General features: G+C 33.6%; 3 protein-coding genes across 6 annotated transcripts; all 3 read right to left on the reverse strand.

Annotated features, from left to right (window-relative positions):
* Positions 1-339: 339 nt before the first annotated feature.
* Positions 340-3663, reverse strand: LOC100804135 (leucine-rich repeat receptor-like protein kinase PXC1). The gene is made up of 2 exons (XM_003536986.5): positions 2056-3663; positions 340-1183 (listed from the first exon to the last, which is right to left on the reverse strand). Exons 1-2 carry the CDS (start codon positions 3578-3580, stop codon positions 501-503), a joined length of 2208 nt encoding a protein of 735 aa, XP_003537034.2. The 5' UTR covers positions 3581-3663; the 3' UTR covers positions 340-500.
* A 7422-nt stretch (positions 3664-11085) lies between these two features.
* Positions 11086-16539, reverse strand: LOC100809456 (probable 3-deoxy-D-manno-octulosonic acid transferase, mitochondrial). 2 transcript variants are annotated; one of them, XM_003535231.5, is made up of 11 exons: positions 16178-16537; positions 16026-16068; positions 15000-15122; positions 14601-14720; positions 14441-14519; positions 14035-14151; positions 13396-13493; positions 12451-12541; positions 11947-12066; positions 11805-11875; positions 11086-11721 (listed from the first exon to the last, which is right to left on the reverse strand). In XM_003535231.5, the coding sequence occupies exons 1-11, from the start codon at positions 16465-16467 to the stop codon at positions 11524-11526; spliced, it is 1350 nt and encodes a 449-aa protein (XP_003535279.1). In that variant the 5' UTR covers positions 16468-16537; the 3' UTR covers positions 11086-11523. The 2 variants fall into 2 exon arrangements, with proteins under 2 accessions (XP_003535279.1, XP_006588813.1); XM_006588750.4 differs by lacking the exon at positions 14601-14720 and having other exon boundaries at positions 16178-16539.
* An 843-nt stretch (positions 16540-17382) lies between these two features.
* Positions 17383-20391, reverse strand: LOC100804666 (uncharacterized). 3 transcript variants are annotated; one of them, XM_006588753.4, is made up of 3 exons: positions 20018-20391; positions 19683-19900; positions 17383-19258 (listed from the first exon to the last, which is right to left on the reverse strand). In XM_006588753.4, the coding sequence occupies exon 3, from the start codon at positions 19204-19206 to the stop codon at positions 17512-17514; it is 1695 nt and encodes a 564-aa protein (XP_006588816.1). In that variant the 5' UTR covers positions 19207-19258; positions 19683-19900; positions 20018-20391; the 3' UTR covers positions 17383-17511. The 3 variants fall into 3 exon arrangements, with proteins under 3 accessions (XP_006588816.1, XP_006588814.1, XP_025979831.1); XM_006588751.4 differs by having other exon boundaries at positions 19824-19900; positions 20018-20390; XM_026124046.2 differs by lacking the exon at positions 20018-20391 and having other exon boundaries at positions 19824-20005.
* Between the last annotated feature and the right edge of the window lie 4675 nt (positions 20392-25066).

The raw sequence follows: 25066 nt of genomic DNA on the forward strand, positions 1-25066 counted from the left end.
AAGTTATTCAGTAGTTGAGTTGCAAGCTATTTCTGGCATGCGGTTAAATTTATCATGAACTTCCATCGAAATCGTATGTCGCATGCCTAACTTTTGACAGCAGTTTTAAGCATATTGATGATACTAACACGATTCCATGATTTCAGGGTCGCACATGAATGACAATGTCATTGAAGTGTGTTACCCAATTCATAATTGCTGATTCAGTGTTCTTATCAAGACAGTCCACTGATGTAAACTCCAAATGTACATTATACAATTCAACTACACAGTAGTACTTATTCTATGCTCAGGTTCAAGGTCAAATCATTCAGATTTGTGCTACGTTCAACAATGAAATTCCACAAAAACTCAAATTTTATAAAGACCACTTAACAACGCCAATGAGTAATGTGCATTTAGACAATGCAAACTAGAAGAGGAGACAGGAGGTAACTACAAAACATGACATGAATTAATCTTATATATACCAGACACCAATATTCAACATTATATTACTCCTAAGCTAGACCATCTTCAGTGGTGGGAATGGAAGGCGAAAGTGAATGACGCGATTCGTCATAGTCCTCCCCAAGAGGTGATTGCTCCACCCTGATCTCCTCAATCATCTTCACAACTTCCTCCATGGTAGGCCTCTTCTCCGGTTGCGCCGCCACACAAGCCAACCCTACATGCAGCATGGACACAAGTTCTTCCTCAATGTTCTTGTAGCGCAACAGCTCCTGATCAAACACCTCTGCAGTCCACTCTTCCCTCACCACCGACCGAACCCATTTTGGAAGGTCCACCGTAGCCTGCTCCGGCTCTTCCTCCATTCGGGGACGAGCCGGTGAAGGGTACTGCAATGAAGGAGCTCTTCCTGTGAGAACCTCCAACAACAATACTCCAAAACTGTATACGTCAGCCTGCTGAGATAGCCTCTTGTTCTGTTCCTGTTCCGGGGCTCTATACCCTCCCAACCGTGCAATGGCGTGAACCGGGTTTAGGAGGAGTGATAACCCGAAGTCTGAGATGCATGCAACACCGTTCTTGTCTAGAAGAACGTTGGAGGATTTCACATTCCCGTGAGGCACTTTGGCTGCACTGTACTCTGCATGAATCTTGGCTAGACCTCTTGCTGCTCCTAACACCAAGCTTATTCTTGTAGTCCAATCCAATGGAATTCTTCCCGGACCACGGTTCCCTGTGATGATCAATATCCAACAAACACATAATGAAAGAGAAATTAAAAACTAAATCATTGAAGTTTATATTGTCAAACAATGGTTTGGGATGTGATCCAAACATGTAGTGCATAATATGTGTTTCAACTTCTTAAAGTTGGTTTTGAGTGAAATTAGTTTTAGTTAAAATCGATTTTAAGGTAAGCAAAATCCAATATAAGTTTTTCTATGCAATGCAAAGGTCACTTAATTAACTCAAAGTGAGACCAAATATGCAGTGTGCGTGTTTGAACGCCTATTTTGGTATTAAAGTGGGACTAAATATTTAGTGTATTTTAGTCGCACGTTTTGGGACAAAATGTAAATGGAATTCCTTACTTTTTTTGGAGCTATTCTCTATAATCTTAACAGTAAATGATTGTATTGAAGATCGAGGCAAATTATTAAGATAAAACTCCAAATCTCCAATGAATGGTACTAAAAGTAGCCAAGAAAATATCTAAATTTTGTCCTTTTCATGTCAAATGCAGAAAAATGTTCTAGCTACATAGAGTGTGTGTTTGGAATGAATTTAATAAGGTAGATCATGCTAAGAGTAGCTTGTGACCAAATCCAGAGTGTTTGTTTCAAAATATAGAATGCAGAATGTTTGTTTCAACATACAGATCCAAACATTTAGCTAAAGTCTCACCTGAGTTGGTATTTTAACATGAACCTAAACACGGACTAAGGGTCCGTTTGGTTGGTGAAGAAAGGAAGAGAAATGAGAGAAAACTTTCAAAAATTTAGTAGTCTCATACTTGCATAATTTAAATATTTCTTCTCAATTTCATTTCTTTTGACTCTATGGAAGCGATACCAAGAGATTAATTAATTGAGAAGAGTGACTAACCATGAAGAAGAGCATGCAAGCATCCATTGGAGAGATAATCATAGACAAGAAGCTTTTCCTCCTTGGCATAGTAATAAGCCTTGAGTCTCACAACATTAGAATGCTTAAGCTTCCCAATCACATCCATATACTGCTCAAACTCATGCCTTGCACAAGGGTTCGCATCCTTGAGCCTCTTCACTGCCACAATGCACCCATCATTAAGCACCACCCTATAAACTGTCCCCAAACTCCCCTTCCCAAGCATCTCCGCCGAAGCTCGAAGCAAATCCTCCAACTCAAACTCACTCCTCCGATCAAAAAACACAAGCCTACTCCTATTAGTTCCACTGGTTCCATCACTCTCACCACCACCATACACCTTCTTCTCACTCCCATTGTAGCTGCTCCCACTCTTCCTCTTCCCATAGCTCTCTCTACTCCCCACCAAGCTCGAACCCCTCCCTCTAGCACAGCAATGCGCCACCACAAACGACGCCACCACGAGCAGTGCCACGCAGTTCGCGACCACCATGGCCACGATGGCGCCAGGACTCAAACCCCTGTGTCGTTGCTCTTTCCCTGGACGAGCTATCACGCTTGTCTCAGGGAAGGAGCTAGGGTTTGAAGGAACCGTTGTCTGAGACGACGGTTCCTTTTCATTGTTGTTATTATTACCATTATCCTTAGGAGGGGTTGTGGTGAAAGAGCAACCTGGTAATGGTGTTGCACCGCACAACCCCTCGTTACCAGAGAACGTCGTGGAACTGAATTTCTTCAGCATGGGGGATGGTAAGTGACCGTAGAACTCGTTGTTTGTCATGTTGAGTTCTTTGAGGTTCTTCATGGAGGATGAAAGGTCGGGGATTTCGCCAGAGAGAAGGTTGTTCTGGAGTTTTAGTGTTATGAGTTGTGTTAAGTTTGATATCACATCAACCTTGCCGCGAAGGTTGTTGTCGGAGAGGTCAAGGCGGAGGAGGGATTTTAGGGAGGATATCTCCGGCGGGATCTCACCAGAGAAGTCGTTGCTGCTGAGGTAGAGGAGTTGGAGGTTGGTGCAATTGGAGAATAACAGCGAAATGGTGTCGTTTAAGCGATTGTCGTGGAGGTTGAGGAGGCGGAGGTGGGTGAGGGGAGTGAGAGGGTCTAGGGCTCCACGGAGGTTGAGGGAAGGGAGGGAGAGGGCGGTGACGCGGCCATTCGGAGAACAAAGAACGCCGCGCCAGGCGGCGATACAAGCATCGCCGCCTGTCCAATTTGAAAGAAGGTAGCCATGTAGGTCACTTTGACGACGAAAAAGTGTAAGTGCATGAGTGTCATTGTGGTGGAGACTTAACGTGAAAATCGGTAAGAAAAATAAAAACATGAACAAGACATGGTAATGCTTCATCATCATGTGATGAAGATGATGAAGAGGAGCCAAGTTCATATTTTTCCTTTGTTGTCTATGAGGCGGGAAGTGCAAACAAATTGAAACAATATAAAGGTAGGGAATGGTTGTGTGAATGATTGCTGTTGTCCATTGCTCTAAAGAAAAAGATCTCATAAGCAAACCTGATCACTTTTATTTGCTTTTTCTTTTTCTTGGTCTGTTCTGAAAAAGGGGGAAAGAAGAGAAATATGTGTTGTGTTGGGCTTCTTGATCCTTGAGATCTGAAAATATTGTCCCTGCCGAATCTTTATAATACTATAGAATAGAAGAATGGCCCCAATGTTAATCTTCTTCAATGTTATAGGACGATTTTTTTTTTTATAAAGTGCTATAGGACGAATTTAGTAACAGAATGATGCCGCTTGAATAAATAATGTTTATACTATGAATGGATTTGTTGTATACTTTCTTCCTTTATTGATTGTTTTAATGTGCCACCGGTACTTTATTAACTTCAGTTAACAAAAATGATGTACTTTTTTGCTGTGTTATTGTGGCGTAATGTGGTGAGATTCCATAGCCTAGATCACGAACTTGGAGCCTTTCTGAACAAAATACCGATTTCCTCCTCAAACTATTACTCCCTTAAGTAACTCTTAAAAGTAATAAAGCTATTCAAATAATTCTTGAAATTTTGGATATCTATTGGTTTAGTTCCTAACTTCATGTATTTTAGTAAAATTCAGAAATTAATTTAAAAGTTTTTTTTTCAATATTTAAAAGACTAATTAACATGATTTTTAATATTTCTAAAGTTACTTAAGTAAAGAGAATAATACTTCAAGATGAAATTGATGGTTTGCTCGAACACTTTTATGTGTCAATTTGAAAATAATTCAGGATATGCTGGTTTTCAGCAAAAGGGTGGCCACTGCTTTGTTCTATCCGACAGCACTACGTGTCTTCACTCTTCACTTATGTTAAGAGATCTCAAACCGTATTTTCAATTTGACTTTTAAATGAAACAGTAACACGCGCAAGAATAAATTTAAAATATAAATAGGTAGGTATGAACGAATTATAGCTATAAAGAGTACAATGGCTGTACATTATATCAATTTGTCATGCAATACGATTATAATTCATATACATTAAGTAATTATTAATATACACAACTTGATGCTGCAGGACTTTTGAATTTGAACTCCACTATTGAAGAAGGTTATATAATAAAAAACAATTAAATGACAATCATGATAATTTATTTTCATTTCAGCAATAACTGCATCCTACTCACTTTTTAAGTAATATACCACCTCTAGTACTTATTATAAGCAACAAGTGTTACACTACTTATAATAAGGACTAGAGACCATATTATATAAGCAAAATTGTTAATTATAATCTCAACACTTTAGTTATACTTAATAATTATAGTTTAATTAATAATATATATTAAATTTGTAGATAAAATTTGAATTTGATTCTCACATAATACACCCTTAATTTAATTTTCAGTTTTCTTATCCAAAAAATAGTTGCCTTATCAAAAAATTATATAACTGTACGTGGATACGTGTGGTCCTCGTGACTTAAGAGAACTGGTTCTGCATGCCTTTATTAATTTTACGAACAGGGGCGGCAATATTATGAACGTCTTGAGAAGAAAAATAAAAGGTAGAAAAAACAAAAGTCAACCTACAGTTATTTATGATGAATTGTTTCAAGGTGATTGTCAACAGTCAACGAAAATTTTGACATTTAGAGGGATAGCTAGCTAGACACCAAGAGTTGGTATATTCATATTTATTAGAATCTTATCAAAAGCATCATTGCAAGCATATATGTATATATAGTACTAAGGACTAATTTGCACACACTATTTTGGGCCATAAGAAAAGATCTCATGCAACATTTTAGTGGTTATATATATTTTTTTAGGATAAATGTAAATTATTAAATTTTTTTGTTAGTAGAGATAAAATTCATGGATCTTTCCTTCCTTCCCTTTTTTCTTAAACACCTAACTCATTTTATATCTCTTGTAATCATCTTTAATTAATTGCAATAATTTGTTTGTTTTTTGAAATATTCTGGTGGAGAAAAGGAAAATTTTGAAGTCTAATGGTCCACAATTATCTGTGTTGTTGAGCTGTGAACCACTAAGGCATGGACTGTGTCGATTTAATTAATTTGTGCAACTTTCACTAATCACTGCTGATATATTTAACCCCCAAATGAAAATGATTTATTTTAGTTGGCAAACTTTTGAGGCTTTCAACAAAGGAGAGTGGTTCATTATTTGATTTGCTTGCTGCTCTTGTTTTCTATGTCGTGGAAGGAAAAGAGTTCCCCACTTTATGTAATAAAAACAAGCAAAGTTTTTCTCACAACAACAACCCTTGAAGTGATCGAATTCAATACATTATACATGCATGCCAAATACAAACAAGGAACATGACTGAATTTTAAACGTAATGAGGAAAATTGTCATGGCTATTTAATTCAAACGCACCAAAGCCAAATACACTATAGGCAAACTAATAGTTGAAATTGCCCAACAAGAATTGATATAATATTTTATAGTGGTTTAGTATTTCCAAAAGAATATCGCCTTTTATTTTTGAATAAACGCACAATTCTTGAAAATAACCACCAGACCTAATTTGGCCTTTGAAGGAAAAAAAGTGACCAGATAGTTTCTTAAAATTATAAATTTGGGATACTTCAATCTTTTAGTCATTTTCCTCCATTTTCAAAAATAGAATTGACTATTTATTTAGTCATTTATTTTTCTTAAAAGAAATACTCTTATTTACTCAAAAGAAGAGAGTTAGAACAAAGTTATATATTAATAGTCAATAAAGTTGATCCACCATAAAGAATTGAACTCATATTGTACAAAAACTTATTAGTTTAAATTTCCATTACTTATGCGAGAATTTTGTTATTGAATAATCTCTAAAAACTTCCAATTCATCTCATTTTTAACAAAAAAAGAAATTTATACTGATGGGTGCTACAGATACACTACACTACTGCTCCATGGGAGCATCATCCACCAATGTGTAATTTTTAATGCACTAATGCATTCCCCCCAAAAGTGAGGGAAATGTTTCAGCTTTTTTTCATTGTTAGCATTACAATGACACCATGCTTTGGCCCATTGAACTTGCAAAAGCAAAAAGAAAGACAAAGCAGCAGAGATTGAAGGCGAGATTGGCGCTCCAAATCTAAAACATTTGCCCCAATCACTCACTGAGTCAGCAAAACTTGAAAAAGCACCACGGTACTGCATGCAGTGGCTGTAGGGAATCAAAATCTGTGTTTGTTTCCTTCAATTGCTTTTTATCATATTGGAAAATTGGCCAAGAACACAGTTTTAGCTTAAGAACATTCTACTTAGGTGAAAGCAAAAGCTGTGGATTTTTAGTCTCTCCATAATTGCATGTCTATCTGACTTAACATAATATAGGGGTGTCAAGCCTGCGATCAATCACATGTGTCACAGTAACTTTTAGTTTTTCTTTTTATGGTACACTGTAACCTTAGTTGATGCAAGAAATCTTTTAGTTAGTTTTTAATTTTTTTATTATTTAAAAATTTGTTTGATGATTCGGTAAATATTTTTTTAAGTAGTTTTTAATTTTTTTTGAAATGTTATTTTAAGTAGTATTTTTTAAAGTGTCAACTTTTAATTTTTTTATATTTTATTTTTTTATTCTTAAAATATTTATTCAATTTTTTTATTATCTTTTTTTTAAATATGTTATTTTTGTTATTTTATATTTTTGAGTTATTTCAAAAGCTAGTTTTACACTTATGATTAATAAACTACTTTAAGCTTTCAACTATCAACTAATTTTTTAGTTTTTAACTAACTTTTTAATTTTCATCTAATTCTTCAATTAATTTTGTCCAACATAATTTTTATGTTTAAACAAAAAAAAGATATGCTAGTAACATATTTTTTTAATATATTTTCTCTAATTAATTAAAATTATTAAAAATTATAAAATTTTGAAAGTCTCATTTATTTAATGAATATTTGTTATAATTCTATACTTTCATCTTAAAAATGACAGGAGAATAAAAAGACTAAAAGACACATTATAAAGCACAGTGTACAATACAAAAATTTATTTGTTGCCAAAATGGTCCCTCATGACCGTCTACTCAAGGAATATAATTGATTTTGCCAGTTACATAATCGATTATATATGTCTTTGTTGCAAACAAAATAAGTTAACGGGGCATATAAATGATTATGCAAATTGCACAATCAATTATATGTGTATGATTTATGAATATGATCAAGGCAAGTTGACTATATGTGTATGATCAAACCCACAAAAATAGAGGATATTTATATTATGTTTAACAAATTATTTTAGTTATTTTTAGTTTTTTTAATTAGTTGAAAAATTTGTTGGATCATTCATTAAACAAATTTTTTAAAGTAGTCTCTAATATTTTTTTAGTAGTCATGAATTATATTCGATCAAACTAACTAAAGAATGAAAAGATGAAAAATTAGTTGAAAATTAAAAATTTATAGATATTTTACACAGAAAGTTTTGTATGTAAATGAGTTGAGAGTTATGAATTGCAGTATTTAATAATGTTTTTCTCTTGATATAGATCTATTATACTAGTATTGTATTGAGAAATTTATCAAATTGATTGTAAAATTGAGTTAATCCCCTTAAAAAATTATGTTTAAAAAAATTGTTGGGGGTGTTTCGTGGCCCCCTTTCATCCAACGTAGCTTCACACCTCTTAATTGTAAAAATATTTATCTTATACAATTCAGATATCAGAATACAGTCTTTCGTTTTTTTGTAACACAGTTGTTTATATTTAGCTAATCATCATTAGTGAACCAAGTAGTTAGGATATGGTCATATTTCTAGCAACTTACATATCGTCATCTGTAAATTAAGGAGCTTAAAAAAACATTAAAAGGAATGCCAAGTCCACGTGAAATCTTCAAGTATTGCTTGGATTAAGAAGGAGAACAAACTAATGCTACCCCAAAGTTTTGTCACTAATATGCTGCTTTATTTGAAAGAGTAGATCTGATTATACTATATCAAAACTAGTAAATGTCATCAAGTCACACTATAATTTAATATATAGTTGAAGGTGTGGGGCTGTATAGGTAATGGGAAGGGGTACCATTGTGTCCATGATATATATATGTATGTATCCAATTTGATCAAGCCATAAAATTATTATTCGAAAGTTATGAATTGTATTACTTAGTCATATTTTTCTCCTATTTTAAAATTTTGATTTTATTATACTATTAATTGTATTGTAAATTTTTACCTATGGCCTACGTGTATAGTGAGAAATTTATTAAAAAATTGTGGGGGAGGGAGCGGGGGATCATATGCCCTTTTCATCCAACGTATATAAATATTTTATCTTATACAACTCACCTCTTAATTCATGGTCAATGGACCTAGAAGTTAGGATATGGTCATATTTGTTGCAATTGCAAGTTACATATATCATCATCTGGAAGAGTAATTAATATATCCAAAAAAAAAAATTTACCTCTCAGTTCAAATCCACCACATCCTCGATCTATCTCTTTTTTACGTCAAAACAAGTATGCAAAAATCTCATTTTGCATATAAAATCTAAAACAAAATCACATTTTTCTTTTGTTTTTTTAAAGTCGAAACAGACGATACACCACAAAATTTATGTTTTCCTCAAAAAAATTAAATTACAAGGTTAATAATAAAAAATTTATTATTAATGACATAAATCTTTGTCTTTTTCCAGTATTACAATTTACAAGTATTAGCATTGGAAGATAGCTGTTACTATGTCATGTTGTGCTGATTCATATTACAATTATTACAATTCAGCTGCATATTAGCATTCAAAAGGGTGGTGTGGTGCTGATATTAGTGATATACTTTTTTTTAGGTTAGATATTAGTGATATACTTACTATGCGGCGTGATTCATTTTTTGAAATGTGCCTCTGTATATATGCGTTGGTGTTTTGTTGTTAGTTATTCTATTTAAATTAGTCAATAGAATGATAGGTCAAGTGGGACTTATAAAAAAATCAGATTAGGCCTTTAAAATAGGTTTGTAACATGTATCAGGCCTAAGCTTGGGCTGCTAAATTATAAAACAGGTTAGCCTTAAGTAAGGTTTAATCCGACTTATTTCCACCTCTATTTGTGATCATTTGCATGCCCATAACTTATCCCTTAAAGTTGATTTTAATCATTTGAAATTAATAATAGGTTTTATAAGGAAAAAAAAAAAGCATTATTATATACTGTTAGTTGGGAATTTTGGTCTAAGGTTCGAAAAACACAAATCAACAAATAAGAGTTTAACCAAGATGGCTTTAAGGTTCTTTAATCAAACTAGCAACTAACTTGTTTTGAAATTGAAAAAATGTTTACTTAAATTTCGATTTTAACAATTATACAGGTTTTTTTTTATTAAAGTATTATTAATCCTAACAAAATGTCGAATTCTTAAGTTTTGATATAGTAAAAGAAGCATCTAGCGGTGACCGTGGGAGAAGCAAAGAGAAGGTTTGTGATAAGGGCTGGTTACCTTAACCATCCACTGCTTCAACAACTACTAGACCAATATGAAGGTCGTTATGGCTTCAACAAGAGTGGTCCTCTGGCTATACCTTGTGATGAGTTCCTTTTTGAAGATATTATTCAGACCCTGAGAGATGAGAGATGGAACTTCTTCCTCTAGCCATGTGCCTCTCAAGAAGCTAGACTTGGGCTTGTCCAAGGACTCTATGCCCTTACTTCAGGGCATTGAAAGCAAAAGGAGGAGCAGCAACTAAATGTACTTATTTTTATTACTATATCAGTCTAAGGAGAATAAGTATAACTCTCTTTCATTTCCCTCAATTGCCAATTAGGTTCAAGATTGTCCAAGAGTAGTTCTCAACAACCATGTTAGATTCACAAATGATGTCATAACTTCTTCTTATTCATCAATGCCTTATTGTTAGATGAGTTATTTATTTATTTTATCTAAGATTTCTTGGCACGTTATTTTTATCACAAAAAATTTAGATAAATTGAATCTCAGAAGCTCATTAAGACCGGAGTAAGTCTCAACTTAAAAAAAAATACTTATAAAAGATATTTCTACATTGCTTACCAAGAAAGTCTTTATTGGATCCAATTTGATTTTATATCTGTGACATGAGTCTTAACTTTATCAATTAGATCAACTTTGGTTGGCAAATGTTAGTATTTAATGTTATGATGCATGTGTTTAAATTTCTTGTTTTAAACATGATCTTTGATGATGCATAAATACAACTTAATTATGGTTTGATATAGTAGAATTAATGAAGTCTTTAAGCTGAAATTGGGAAAAAAAAAAAAAGATAAGTATTTGAACAGTGAAAACCAGCAAGGGGCTAAAAGATGTTGTTATTGGAACCGAAATCATCAACAGTTGACTCCATACTCCGGAGGACATGTACAGTTGTAGCACAAATTGCTTGCCAGGCAATAATGAAATATGGGTATTTATTTTGAAAATTGGCGAAATTATTGTTATTTTCGTACTAAATACCTAAAAATTAATGAATCAACAATATTTAAGACTCGTGTTCTGTACATCAGTTTTGTTGTAATCCGCAATATTATTTAGATCGAACAATAAATATTTTAATGTACCCACCACGAAATAGATTATGAGATGCTATATGATTATGCAAATAGCAACTCTATAGTACGAATCACAATATTCAAAGCCACCTACAAGAGCCTATTGTATGGCCAGGAGATGATTGTTCATGAGCTACTCAACGATTTGAAACACATTTGCCAAAGTCCAAACCAAAGTAAAAGTTTGTAACAACACTTGAATAAAAGAAGCATCTGGCATCTACACTCTTCAAGCTTTTGATGTTAGGTAATATCCGAGAATATTAGAAAGCTAACGAGTAGATTGATGGCATGCTGTTAAAATAATAACATCAAACCATCATTACTGTGAAATGGGGTTATAAATATGGGTGTGCTTCTATCGCGGGGTAAATGAATCCAATAAATGGTTCGAGTCTGAACGAAAATTTGTTGTGACAATGTGAAACTTCATTTCTCATAGTCTAAAACTCTTGGATTCATCTGCAGACAACCTACAAAAAATATGAAAATTTAGCAAACTCCAAATATTTTCAACAATGCCACAGGACAACTGACAAAACGCTTCCTTAGCGGCTCTACGGCGTGCTTCCAGAAGTGTTGCATTGGTGAAGAGCTCAATGAGAGCTTTTTCGAGCTCCAGTTTTCCAGAAACCTATAAGTAAACGACCAGAGAACAGTATAAGAATATTCGTGCTGAAGAACAATGTTTGATAGGCAAATGAGTTGCCACCCCACCTGATGAACCGACAAAGGATTTGATCGTTGCATTTCCAGTACCATGTGGGAGAAATGCCCAATGTGACAACCTGAAATCAACTATGAGTTCCAACCTAAAATAACATGTTGAAATTTGAGAATTGCATTATTCAACATTCACCTGTCAAAACAGCACAGCCTGCTGCAGCAGCTTCTGAGATATTGTGGCCAGACAAACCAGGGAGTAGCGAACCCCCAATCACAGCTATTGGTGTTAATGTGTACAAGAGTCTTAATTCACCTACCAAAGAAGATGGATGATAATAAATGTCATGGATGATATCCCTAATAAGCCTAATAATTCCATCCGCCTAGGTACCCTTTGCCTACTCTCTAATTAGTAATAGACTTGAAAGGATAGTTCCATATTTACATAAAAGTCAACATGAAATTGCAAATAAAAACTAAGGGCAGGATACTTCACCAATCCTCCCTTGAGTAAACCTAAATTAAAATGATCTTGACAATTATAAAAGAAAGACAAGTGGTGATGCAGATGGTGAATTATGGCAAAGAATGAGGAGCAAACTCAACAGCTCGAGAAATCCCATGGTCTCAATTCTCAGTAGAAGTGGATTTTCATGTATGAGAGCATATCATGTTGGTGAAAAGAAAGAATTTGTACCCAAAGTGTCCACCACATAAATATCAGTTCCAGGCTTAAACTTCTCATTTTGAGACCTCAAAACGACATTTTGTCCTTCTTTCTCCAATTTCTGCACTATATCAAGAATCACCATGAATTTCAGAGATGGTAGAAAGTGTTAAAAATAAGAAGAGTAATGTTTAAATGAGAATCATTTCTGTTGTATGCAAATGACCCTAAAGGAGATGTACAAACTGATTGTCATTTGAATATAAGCATATTCATACACAATGATTTAGGTAGCGTTTAACCTTGCTTTTTTTTAAGCTTCTCTTCTCTTTTAAAAGACAAGCCAAGGCAAACAAACCTAGAAAAGCTCTTGGAATAAAAGTAACATTTTTTAACAAAACCCCAATAAACACTAACAAGTGTTTGGTCTGGAGGAAGGGACTAATCACCCGCAAAGTAGCGAACTACGATTTGAGTTTCTACTAAGAATGGCACTAACATTTAGTATCTGCTAGAAACTGGATCAAAACACCCTCAACTGAGACAAATTTTCTGTATTATTCTTCAATTAATTCTGGTACCAATAGATGGCAGTACCAGAACAGCAGATGTACAGAAATGAAAGGTAACACAGGGTGTTTGAGAGATCCTGCTATTTTCTTTCCTTTTTTTAGTCTCCCTAATTCTGTTCTTTTAGCTATATGGGTTAACTTCCTCTCTTGGTTCCTTTTTATTCCATTACATAAATCACTCAATTATTTCCTTATATAAATCATTCATCTACCCTTGATTGCTGCACATGCAATCTGTTGCATTATTAATTCAATTCCCCCTCTGCCGCTTCCTAATATAAACCTTATTAAAGTGGTTTCCTAACAGTATCAGACTCTGTCTCAAGTAAGGATGGCCTCCTATGAAAGATACCTGTAGGAAACCAAAATCATGTTTTGAAAGGATATGTGAAGAAAAGCTTACTTTGGCAATCTCTCGTCCTTCCTGTGGATGCCGAGGGACAATAATAGTCATTGTATTAGGTTGTTGCTGCATAAGGGCATTGTGAACACCTAATATTACTGCAGAGAAAGCAATCAAATATAAACATATTATAGGATATAGAATATAATGAGTATCAAAACAAGGACAGTAGCAAACTAATTCCACCAATATAAAGTCTTGAAACTAATAGTAGAACAATCTGTAAAAGACAGAAGAAACATAGATTCTAACACTATAAAGTTTTTAAAAAATATCAATTCCATGAATTTAAAATCACACAAAAGGAGGCCAAAACAATAACATAGTATTTTCTTGTTAGTGCTAATTTATGGAGGAAAAAGGAAAACAGAATTTGCTACATCATGGGAAAAAAATTGTAACTCAAGGTCAGAGTTGATAAAAACATAACAAAACGTGTGCAAACAAAAAATGTTAATATCTTTACTGACTGCAAAGCAAATCTGAACAATCAAACCACCTATATTTTGTTAATTTTCCGATAGTACAGGCTTCAAACATTTTTTTATGTTAAGCAAACTGATCAGGTGTTCCAATAGATTCCGAGGAACAAATAAGTATTTGCAACATAATACCAGAGGTATAGAAGAAGGAACTGACTTTCTTCTTCTCCACTATGAATGGAAGAAGCCATCCAAACCTTCTTTTGTGTAAGCTCTAGTCTCAGATTGTCTATATCAATTCTACCTCTTTCATTGACTCCAAAATCTTCTATTACTGAATGAAAAGAGTGATGAGACAAGATTAGCACAGAGTACAGACCAGTTTATCACTTCAAAATCAGCTATCCAAGAGGAACCAAAAACAGCAATTTTCTCCTTCTATAATTGTAGCCATATCAGCAACAAAAGGTACATCAACTAGGCATCTAGTTTTGTTTAAAAGTCAATAAACCAAATCATAGAAAAAGAACACAATGATGGTGTATATCTGAACAGACTGTTATTAATTTTTCATGTTCAATTTCATTTTCTCTGAATAAAAAATAACGAAATTAATGACATACCATATTTTAAATCACCAGAAAAGTTTATGATATAAGGAGGGGCTTGTAGCAGCTGAAACCGGATACCCTGCTCTGTACTCTGTGACATTCAAAATGTTCAACGATGGCGTAATAAGAGACATTAATCAATGCGAAGGTAAAAAGATCTAGGTGCACATACCAATGGGACAATCAACGAAAACTTGGATAACATCAATGAAATTAATGGTAGAAGCACTGGTCTTGACCAAATTTTAAAGGACTTTTCAGACATCCGAGCATTTAAGAGTGCCAGTTTTATCTGATGAGAGCAAAATGAGTTATAACATGTAAGAATCGGTAAAACTAATTGATATGATGCGCATGCAATGCACACAAATGAAGCAGATGTATGAGCAAAGAAATTAATTGGTCTTCCATTTTAAACTAAAATTGTTAGCCTCAACTACTGTTCATTTAAGTAATTGGCTATCTAGTCCCAATTCAGATGTGTGGATTAAACATTCAACTATTTCTCTCTTCTGTATCTATACATGCTCTACAAATGTAGTCCACAAACTAATGAGAAAGAATGACTTACACCATTTCTGGAAGCATCCATGATGAGATTTGGCCAGAGTTCACTTTCCATCAGCACAATAGCATTTGGTTTCCAGTAATCAAGGAAAGAATGGATGGAAGTAGGGGTGTCAACTGGTGAAAACTGCCAAATTTGAAAGTTACAAAAATCAAAACAATTGTGTTAAGCCTAATCAGAAAATTCAAAAACTGTAGATCAAACAATAACTTCAAAAATATTTAAGAGCCTCCATTCAAGATGATAAATAAACGGTAAATAGTAAGCAAGCCAGAATACAAAAGTCAACCCAGGAATGTCATTTCAAGTGTCCATTAGATCGAATGTCCTGAAGCCAGATTTACATCCCTAAGATTCTAGAAACCAGTTAAAAAACAAAGATTGAAAACAAATATTGCACAAATAAATTTCCTTAAAAAAAACACATTTCTCTTTTTTCCACTTTTTATCAGAAATAAACTTATTCCGGAAAAATGCATGATTAGTGTTAATCCTTGTTTTCAAAATTAAGAAATGACAGTCCAGCATATGCATATCATCCTTTTATCAGCAAGTTAGTTTTACTTATATGAATGATCAGGTTCAGCACAGGCAAAAGCTTTGCTTATATGAATAATCAGGTTCAATATATCATTAACCCATAGGATTGGCACAATGGTGTAAGGCTTTGTTGCGTTCACATGTGGGAGCACCATCTATTTAGTGGGAAAATGCATGTTTGATTTCTACTGTGTGCAAAATTCCCTTGAGCGGCAATCAGGCAATCACACACCGCGAGCAATATTATTAGTCTCTGACCTAATGGGTTAAGGGACAATGGTGATCTCTAACCCAGGACCACCAAAAGAAGTTCAACATATCATCCTTTACAACAGCTTAATCGAGGAATGATAATAACACTCTCTAATACACAAATATATGGCCAGTTAACAAGTCTTGGTAAAATAGTGTATGAAATTGTATTCTAGGCCCTGCATGCGGATAAAGAAATTACTCAATCAATGTTAGTAGCTTTCCATAACAGCGTACCTGTAAAATGATTCCACTCGGAAGCGACTTGCTCAATACTTCACTGCATTACAAAAAAAAAAAAAAAAAACTTCAATCGTTTAAACTAAACTTTCTAGTGTTCCGAAATTCGGAGCGAGGAAATAGTGTGTGTGTGAGTGTGAGAGTCTTACAACGAGGACATGGTGGTGATGGTCATGAGCACGTTCAAGTGAGGCATTCGCCGAATGCAGTGTTTGATGACGGGAACGGCGATCATTCCTTCGCCTAAGGAAACGGCGTGGAACCAGAGGAGTGGACCCGCGTGCCGGGGCTGAGAGGGGAGGCCGAGGCGCTCCAGCCACCGGTGCGGGTGCTCCAGGCCGAGGAAGCGCCGCCAGCGCAGGTGGAGGCGGATTAACGGCGATAGGCCGTGGGTTAGGGCTCTGTATAACTTGTACACCACCAACCCCTTCTTCATCATCCTTCTCGTTCACGCCATTGTCTTCCTCTTTTCTTCTCTGCTGTTACTTCACTAGACCTGACTGCAAGCCCGAGCCCAAAACCCAAAGACCACCCCATCTATATGGGCCTCTCGCCCCAATTAGAAATCAAGTGGGCCATTTTCTGGTGGCCCGCTGAATGTATCTTTAGATTTGTTTTATAAGTAATAATAGAATAGACGACACATATAAGGAATTTATAACGAGTCACACACCTAAAGTTAGACCCCTTTATAATATATCTTCGGATTAGGTATGTATCAATAACTCTCTTTGAGGAACTCAAATTGTAATTTAGATTAAAAGTATCAGCATGTTTTAAATTAGTTTCAAAAAGTTAATTAATTTGTTTTGATGACTCTCTTTGGATTAGTTTGTTTTGATGACTAAAAAACTAATTAATTTTACATGATAAAAAATTGTTTTAATTCAGAGCTTAACTATTTACGTAATCTTTTAGTGTATCATCTTTTGAAAAACACAAGTTATTTTTTATTAATTTTAAATTATTTTCAAAAAGTCATTATTTGTATTTCTATAATATTTAATATTTTGTTATATTTTAAACTTGATGAAAATTATATTCTCATATTTTTATTTATAATTTAAACATTTTTCTATTTTCGTTCCATTCTTGTATAAGTTCTCTAAAATATGAACAGTTGAACTCTATTCTATTTATCTTTGTTAATAATTAGTTGTATTGTCTATGGTTGACTTCAGTCAACACACCAGCTTGTGGTTTAAGCTGATCAGTGTCTTTAGGCCAAGATGGTTTGTTGCAATAGATTTGGCCTTAAGAGCCCAGTCCAGAACAGTATTTATAAACAGCAATGTGCAGATCTTGAACAAAATCATCTAATATTTCTAATCTGCAATATCAATTAACCAAAATGTAACCAAAGCTCAGAATCAGCGTGATGTGATTCCCAGCGTATTTTTAACATTAAAAGCATTAAAGTACTATTAGGAAAAGGCTACATTAGAAAATGATAACTGTACATCATTGGTGACATTCATGTAGCCTATAAATATTTATTGTACAACACATTCTTTCTCAAACGAACACCATTAAGAGCTCTAGACCCTGCAAACTCCTGCGCCTCTCTATCAATCCTGCACACATAGTGAACACCAACAAGGAGCTCAACCATTGCAGCTTCAGCTTTTGCTTGGTCTGCAAAGTAAAGAGTGTGAACAAGCAAAACATTTTTGGCTTTGGAAGCACATTGCTCCCTCTCAAAATTCCTCTCAGAATGCCACTTTATCATGTTGTGTGCCAGTGGAGCCAACCATTCCAATATCTGTGCAACTACCATGCTCCATTCCACTGCAAGGCTAGCTTCGTGGACCGTGGCACGCTGGCTCTTGGCATACCACTTGAGCTTACCCCTCAGAGCGGTTCTTATAGTGGTTGGTAACATGTTGTACAAATCATCCCTTGTTTCATGATCAATGAGGTGAGGTGCTGACACCACCATCTTCTCTATTAGTACAATCACATTTGCATAATGTAGAGCTAAAGCTGCATCGCCAAGTGTAGATGGACCTGGCTTTAACCGACCCTTCATCGACAGTTTTAAATAAATTCTAGTTCTGCATATGAGAGATGATTTATCAACTGTTTTCATGTTGTCATTGTTCTTCACATGACAATCAACCAACCTCATAGAACCTCCTTTAGTTGGCACACAAGATTGTACAAAAGGAGATTTATTTCCAACTGACATGAATCCAGTGAATGGAACAATATGCTCGAACTGCTTGCTTTCTGAATGAAGCACTTGTTGCTCTTTCTTCTTTTTCTTGCTCTTGCTCTTGTCAACCTCAAAACCTGAGTTTAACACTGACTTGCTCTCAATAGGTTGTGAACAGAATCCATATGAATTGGTCTTAGAAGGATGAACTGAGGTGGTGTGCCTAAGAGTAGAGAAGGAATGACTGCGAGTAAGACGATTGTTATTGGTAGTCACGGGCGGAGAAAGAGAATCATTTTGTTGGTTTTCAATAGGTATATGACTATTTCCAAAGACAACAATGATTCTCTCAAGAATTGTGAACAATGATCTTGCCAATAACCTTACAACATAGTCATAACTTCTGTTCCACGGAGCCATGTCTCTCAGATTTTTCACTTGCTGGCGCTGCCACATGACCTTCTTTTGAAACTCGAGCAGCTTCACCCCATGAAGCTCGCGATTTGCCTTCATTCTCCTGAAAGTTTGTTCCCTATCAGCCAGTACCTCAAGCTCTTGGGACAATAGTGACATACAAGCAACAAATCTGTCCATTTTCTTCACCTTCCTCTCCATCTTTTTCCACGCATATTCCCACCCGGACCATTGAAGATAGTTTTGAGCAGGATTATCAACAAAATGTTCATAACCATGATAAACTGGACCCTTGCACTTCTTACTCAACCTGGCCACAGACCAAGCTAGAGACTCGAAGTTATTGAGTATCTCACACAAGGCAAGGTCCATCAAGAAATAATCATCATCAGACACTAGCATTTTGACCCCAACCGACTTCATTATCCATGCCTTCGTATTCATTATTTCCCTGTCACTCAAAGAACGCCACAAATTAACCACCTTAGACATCAAACCCGCAACTTCAAATGCCAAAACTCCAATCACTTCCTTGCCATCTGATGCACTCTTACGTGACACTGACCAAAAAGCACTGAGCCATGTCCCATTCACTGTTTCACCCCCCATAGTTCAATAGGTACGTTATCCTAATTAGCACTCTTAGAAGATACCCACTATCCTGTATGTACATTATCAAATACAAAAACACAATTAGAGACTAAAAATCCCTTAAAGCCACCAAAGTTGCAGCATTATGAAAAGAGAACTGCTAGTAGCACACTCTTTTTTTTAATACATTTTTTAGTTTTTGTTAGTTAAAATTATTAAACATTATGAACGAGACTCAGTTAAATGAGAAGCAGGGCAACTCAGTGTTGTGATTTCTAACAAATTTCAACAAAAAATAAAAAATAAAAAGAATAAGAAGTGTGCTTAAAAAATATGTTACAAGAGTATATTGACATTTTTGTTTAAAACAAATGGCAGGCTTTGTATGAAGAAAAATCTTAACCCAAAAATGCTGTTTTGGAGTACTTTGGAATCTCAAGGACTCTAAAGTCTAAAGTCTAAACCGCTATTCAAAATTTAAAATTTCTTCTTACCCATTGTCATTGACCGATGTTTCTTACTAGACAAGCAGAGCAGCTCCTAAAAATGAACCTAAACTTCAAAAAAAAAACACACACACACACATACACACACATATATATATATAGAGAGAGAGAGAGAGACTAGAAACATACCCTCCACAAATCTGAGGCAGCATTGAGCTGAGGGAGAAGAAACTGAACCTCTGCAAGGAGAAAAGTGGAAATACCAGCTGAAACCATAATGAACGGATGCTTACTGATATGAGAAAAGGATAAGGAAATAGACAAAGAACAAAGCGTGAGAGAAAGACAAAGACAAAAGACAGAGACAGAGAGAGAAATAGTACAAAACCGGTCAAACCGTGGGAAAAACAAGGTTCTCCATGTTGGGTTTTTAATGCTTTTGGGAAACGTGGATGTTACTGTGGACAGTTCAGTGGTTGATAGCCTCTGGTAATTGCTAGTTCAAAAAATAGTGTTTTCTGTGAGTGTGATGCCAAAGATGTCACTGCCTTCAGTGCCTCGTGACCCCTTCAGTTTGTGTTAGGATGTTTGAGTGTTTTGGATTGTAGTAAACATTAAGAATTTTTATTCAAAGCGGCTACCAGTGTCGTCGTTTTTCATTGTAACCTGGGACAGTAGCGGAATTTTAAGGAGTATATGCTGTGTTGGATCAATCGGTTAATTGGTGTATGCTATGCCTCGGATTTGAAAGTATTTAATGTATGCAACTGCAAGAGATTGGCGTTGGTCACATAGCAATCCCCTTTGGTAACAATTTTTATAAGAAAAAAGATTGACATCTAATAGTTGTCTGCACCCAGATACATAACAAACAACTCAAAGGATTGGTGCAAACAACTCAAAAGGGATTGATGTACTATTGTAAAGATCCACCCTTAAGTTTATATGACTGTGTAAAAAAAAAAAATTTGAAACAACGATTACACGTTACAAGCGGGATTAATCTTTGTATTAAAAAATGTGTTATTTAATCCAAGACAAATAAAAAAGATAGATAACAAAAGAAAGATAAGTAATTGAAATGATCAAAGTTTTTTTTTAAGGAAAAATGAAATATTTCATTAATGATCAAGTTGTGCTACTTGATTCACACTCTTCGGTGGTTAATGCGGTATTTGTGTAAGGAAAATGTTTAATGTAGTTCATAATCCATGATTTTTGTTTATTATTCAATCTCCTTTCTTTTGAAATTTACATATTAGCCAATTACATTATGACAGCTGCTTTGTAAAAAAAATTGCACCATGATCACTCGTACCATTTAGCACTACTCTTATATAAATAATAAACAAAATTATTTATAATATTGTATGTATTTAATGTTGTTAATGTAATATTTATATCAAAATTCAATGTTATATTTATTAAATGTAATATATCGTTATCCTTAAAAAATGCAATATATCATTAACTTTAATAGTATTATTAATTATAATATTTATAAAATATAATATATTTAATGATATTCATGCAGTGTTTGTATATACATTAAATTAAATTGTGTTGTTTATCGTATTCATTAAATATAATAAATAATGCAGTCAAAAAATATAATGAATAATAAAATTTCAAAATATTATTAAATATATGAATTTTTTTATCTCTACAAATTAAAATTATATCATCAAAAATTAATTATTAAGTAACTTAATACAAAAATACATATACTAAAATATAGGTTACAACTTATTTTTTTTATTATTTTTTTAAAAAATAATATGACTATATCTGTCGATTTATATTTATATTCATATCTATCTATATAAAAAAGTGTAATAATATATTTATTTAGTGTTATTATGCAGTATTTATATAAACATTAAATATAATTATTTATTTTCTTTATTAAATATAATATGTTTATTAAATTTAATAGATAAAATATATGGTTTATTAACAGATTTTCTCTCAATTAGTTGAGCAGTGAGTAATTATATATCATCTGATATCTAAATTTGTTTCATATGAATAAAAAATGATTCTATATAAATTAAAAATATATCAAATAAAATTAGTGATTACTAATACTAAAAACTACAGTAATAAATAAATACTAAAATATACATTAAAACTGTATTGCTGTGTCAGTGTCAGTGCTTTAAAAAGTTATCTAAATTCATTGAGATTGAGCCAGCAGTGAAAGGTTGGTTTGTGCAATTTGTATAAGGTCCTACACTCTAACCTTATTACCAATATCATAGACCAAAAAGTTATAATATTTTCGAAATGTAATATATTTAATAATGCATGTATTTAATTATATTAATGTCATGTTTATAAACAGTAATTAATATTATAAATTGTAGTTATTGAATATAATAAATGATTAAATTTAATAATTTTAATAAATATTATACATATGAAATATGTATATGTATATATAATTACCAACAAGTGGTTGATTTTGATTTCTTAAAATAAGGTGTTAGGTTTAAGTATTAATGGATACTTCGTATCAACGTTATGGGTATAAAAAATATGTATATATAATTTAGTAAATGTACAATATGCTTATTAATATATGACTTCTCATGTATTAAAAATGACAATTAACAAATGTATCTGATAACTGCTAAATAATTGTAAATTAATAATAGAAAATCAAATAAATATTGACTTAAAAATAATTATTTAGTAGTTATTTGTAATTAAAAGTTAAAGAATTGATAAAGTTTAAATTTTGGTTGCAGAATTGAAGGCTGAAGGTGTAACAAGCAAAAAGTAAGAAAAAAATTGAAGAAAATAAGAAAATTAAAAGCAAACCCAGTCCAGTACGCGCGTCACGCGCTAAGCGAACAAGGAAGCATAGGCGCTAAGTGAGACATTAAACACGAAAACGCAAAATCCGTTACTCACGCTAAGCGCGGAGCACACGCCAAGCGTGCGATCCAACAAAAGCACACGCCAAGCACGTGATTCAACAGAAGCACACGTTAAGCCTGCAACACGCACTAAGCGCGCCTACGAAAGTCCGAAGTCCATTTCAACAGCTATAAATAGAGAGTCAATCCAGGGGGAACAACACACCTCGCCTCAAAGAACTTCTCTCAGCATTCTAAGCCTGAGCTCTCCCTTTCTCTCTATATTCTTTGTTTTCTATCCATTCTTTCTTTCACCCCTCAATTGTAAAGCCCTCAATGGTCATGAGTGGCTAATCCCCTAGTTAGGGCCTGACAGGCCTAAAAAGTCAACGATGTATGGTGTACTTCAAGAGTTATCAATGCAAAGAGAATTCCTTCCAGGTTGTATATTCTAATTTCTTTTCTTTTTATCTTGCATTTACATCTTAAATTTCTTTTGGGTTTTATTCGTTCGGGAGAGGGTAATTCCTAACAAGGATTTAAGAGGCAATGCATGCATCAGTTTTAGGGGTTATGCACTTGGAAAAGGGTAACACCTAATAGAACAAATAAAGAAAAGAATCATAGGGTCAACATTGCTAGGCATAGAATGATGGTCCAATGCCCATGCATTTAGCAAACACCTAGAATTCAGTCTTAATGCATTTTAATTATTGAGTCTTCACAAAGGCATTTGGGAGATAGGTAATTGAAATAGGCTTATCATCGTGAGGCATCAGGGGCAAGTAACAGGTGTGGGTAGAACAGATTCAACTGCATTGATAATGAAACATAATCAATTCATGCATCGTAGGCCAGTTAGGTTTGTCTGGTCTTAATATTCTCATCTTACTTGATTTCTTAATTGTTTGATTTTGCAAATTACTCTTGCTTTTATTCTTGCTTTGATCTATTTACGTCTTACTTACAAATGAAAGAATATTCAATAAAAGTGCAATAAAATCTCTGTGGAAACGATACTCGGACTTTCGAGAATTACTACTTAGAACGAATTGGTACACTTGCCAAAACCCTCAACAGTACCATTTTATAATTATGATTATAATGAATCATTTATAATAAACTATAAATGTATAAAAAAATCATCTTTTTCTCAACATGATAAATAATAGGCTTAATTGCATTTTTTTATCTCAAATTTTTAATTTTTGGTGAATTTTACCTCCAACAAATTAATTTGGTGTAATTTATTCTCTACTTTTAAGAAACTTGCATATTTACTCACTGTTATTTTACTCCTAACATAATTACACTTTTATCCCTAACTTACACCAAACTTTTTATTTTTCGTCAAATTTTACCCCTAACTTTTGAGCTTATTAAAGAAAAAATAATTGGGATAAAATTTGCAAGGTCTTAAAAGTTAGGGGTAAAATTTGCTAAAAAAATAGGGATAAAAATACAATTAAACCTAAATAATAACCAACAATGATTGACACAAGTGATAGTAGCTTGTGTCCCTTAATCAAATAGTTTAGGCCCAAGGTTTCGAATCACGTTTAGTCCTTGGAAATGAAATAGATTATGTTGAAAGAAAAATACTCATCTTTGTATGTGCCCATGGTTTCCAAAGATGAAAATTTGTCACTATTTTTGAAAAACAATTTTGTATCAATACTATGGTTAGAAACAAACATATAATAAAAGTATGATAATAAAATAGGCTTGATTTGAAAAATGTATTCAAATAAGAGTATGAAATATGTACTTTTATTATATTATTTTGAAAGGTCTTCTTTTAAAAATAATGAGACTTTTTTATTTAGAATTTTGTTTAAAGAATTATTTAGTTATCATAATTTTTTCAGATATATATTTTTTTAATTAATAAAACACATTTTTACTTTTAAAAAATACAAACAACCAGGCCGTATTTTTTCTCCTCCTAATCAACTAGGCCCTGTTTGAAAGTGTTTGCAAAACACTTCTCTACTCAACCAGGCCTTATGAGTAGTGACTAAAATGTGATTTTGTACTAAGGTTTAGGTCTTGCATATTAGAACCAAAAATAGCCCAATCCCACTATTAGCCATGCCCCTATAAAGGGGCGGCAACACCCAAGCAAGTAATCTAGCATTTCATTTTTATTCGCATCCCACACCTCCAAATAAATAAATAATATCATTCTATTATTAACCATTGGCCAAAGTTAAACAATGACACTTAGTCTGATATTAAACAATCTAATTCAATTGATTGAATAAAATATATAAATTATTATAAATTCCCTAATATTATCTTTAATTCCTAACAACAACAAAAAAGTGACACCCACTCTAAGTCTCCAAATGGATGATTACAGATACGTAGTGGCCAATCATTTACATATATACTGCTAGATAAATACTAAATAAAATAGGCTAGTGTGTATTTATCTTGCGATGCAGACATCTTCCAGCAAAATTGAGATAAGTAACAACCCAAAAAATATGTTAATCTTTCAAGTGAGTCATTCTCAAGTTCTATTGTGTACTTTAGGTGTGAGATTAAAGCTTGATTTGAGAGTCCAAT

This window comes from Glycine max, chromosome 10 (assembly GCF_000004515.6).
Source record: "Glycine max cultivar Williams 82 chromosome 10, Glycine_max_v4.0, whole genome shotgun sequence".
Lineage (NCBI taxonomy): Eukaryota > Viridiplantae > Streptophyta > Magnoliopsida > Fabales > Fabaceae > Glycine > Glycine max.

Coding starts and splice junctions, on each gene's coding strand:
- LOC100804135 (XM_003536986.5), bottom strand. CDS start 3,580: ATGAGATCTTTTTCTTTAGAGCAATGGACAACAGCAATCATTCACACA. Junction 1,184..2,055: donor CTTGCATGCTCTTCTTCATG/GTTAGTCACTCT, acceptor TGATCATCACAG/GGAACCGTGGTCCGGGAAGA.
- LOC100809456 (XM_003535231.5), bottom strand. CDS start 16,467: ATGATGAAGAAGGGGTTGGTGGTGTACAAGTTATACAGAGCCCTAACC. Junction 15,123..16,025: donor CGAGTGGAATCATTTTACAG/GTACGCTGTTAT, acceptor CAAATTTGGCAG/TTTTCACCAGTTGACACCCC. Junction 13,494..14,034: donor TCATAGTGGAGAAGAAGAAA/GTCAGTTCCTTC, acceptor CTTTCTCTGCAG/TAATATTAGGTGTTCACAAT.
- LOC100804666 (XM_006588753.4), bottom strand. CDS start 19,206: ATGGGGGGTGAAACAGTGAATGGGACATGGCTCAGTGCTTTTTGGTCA.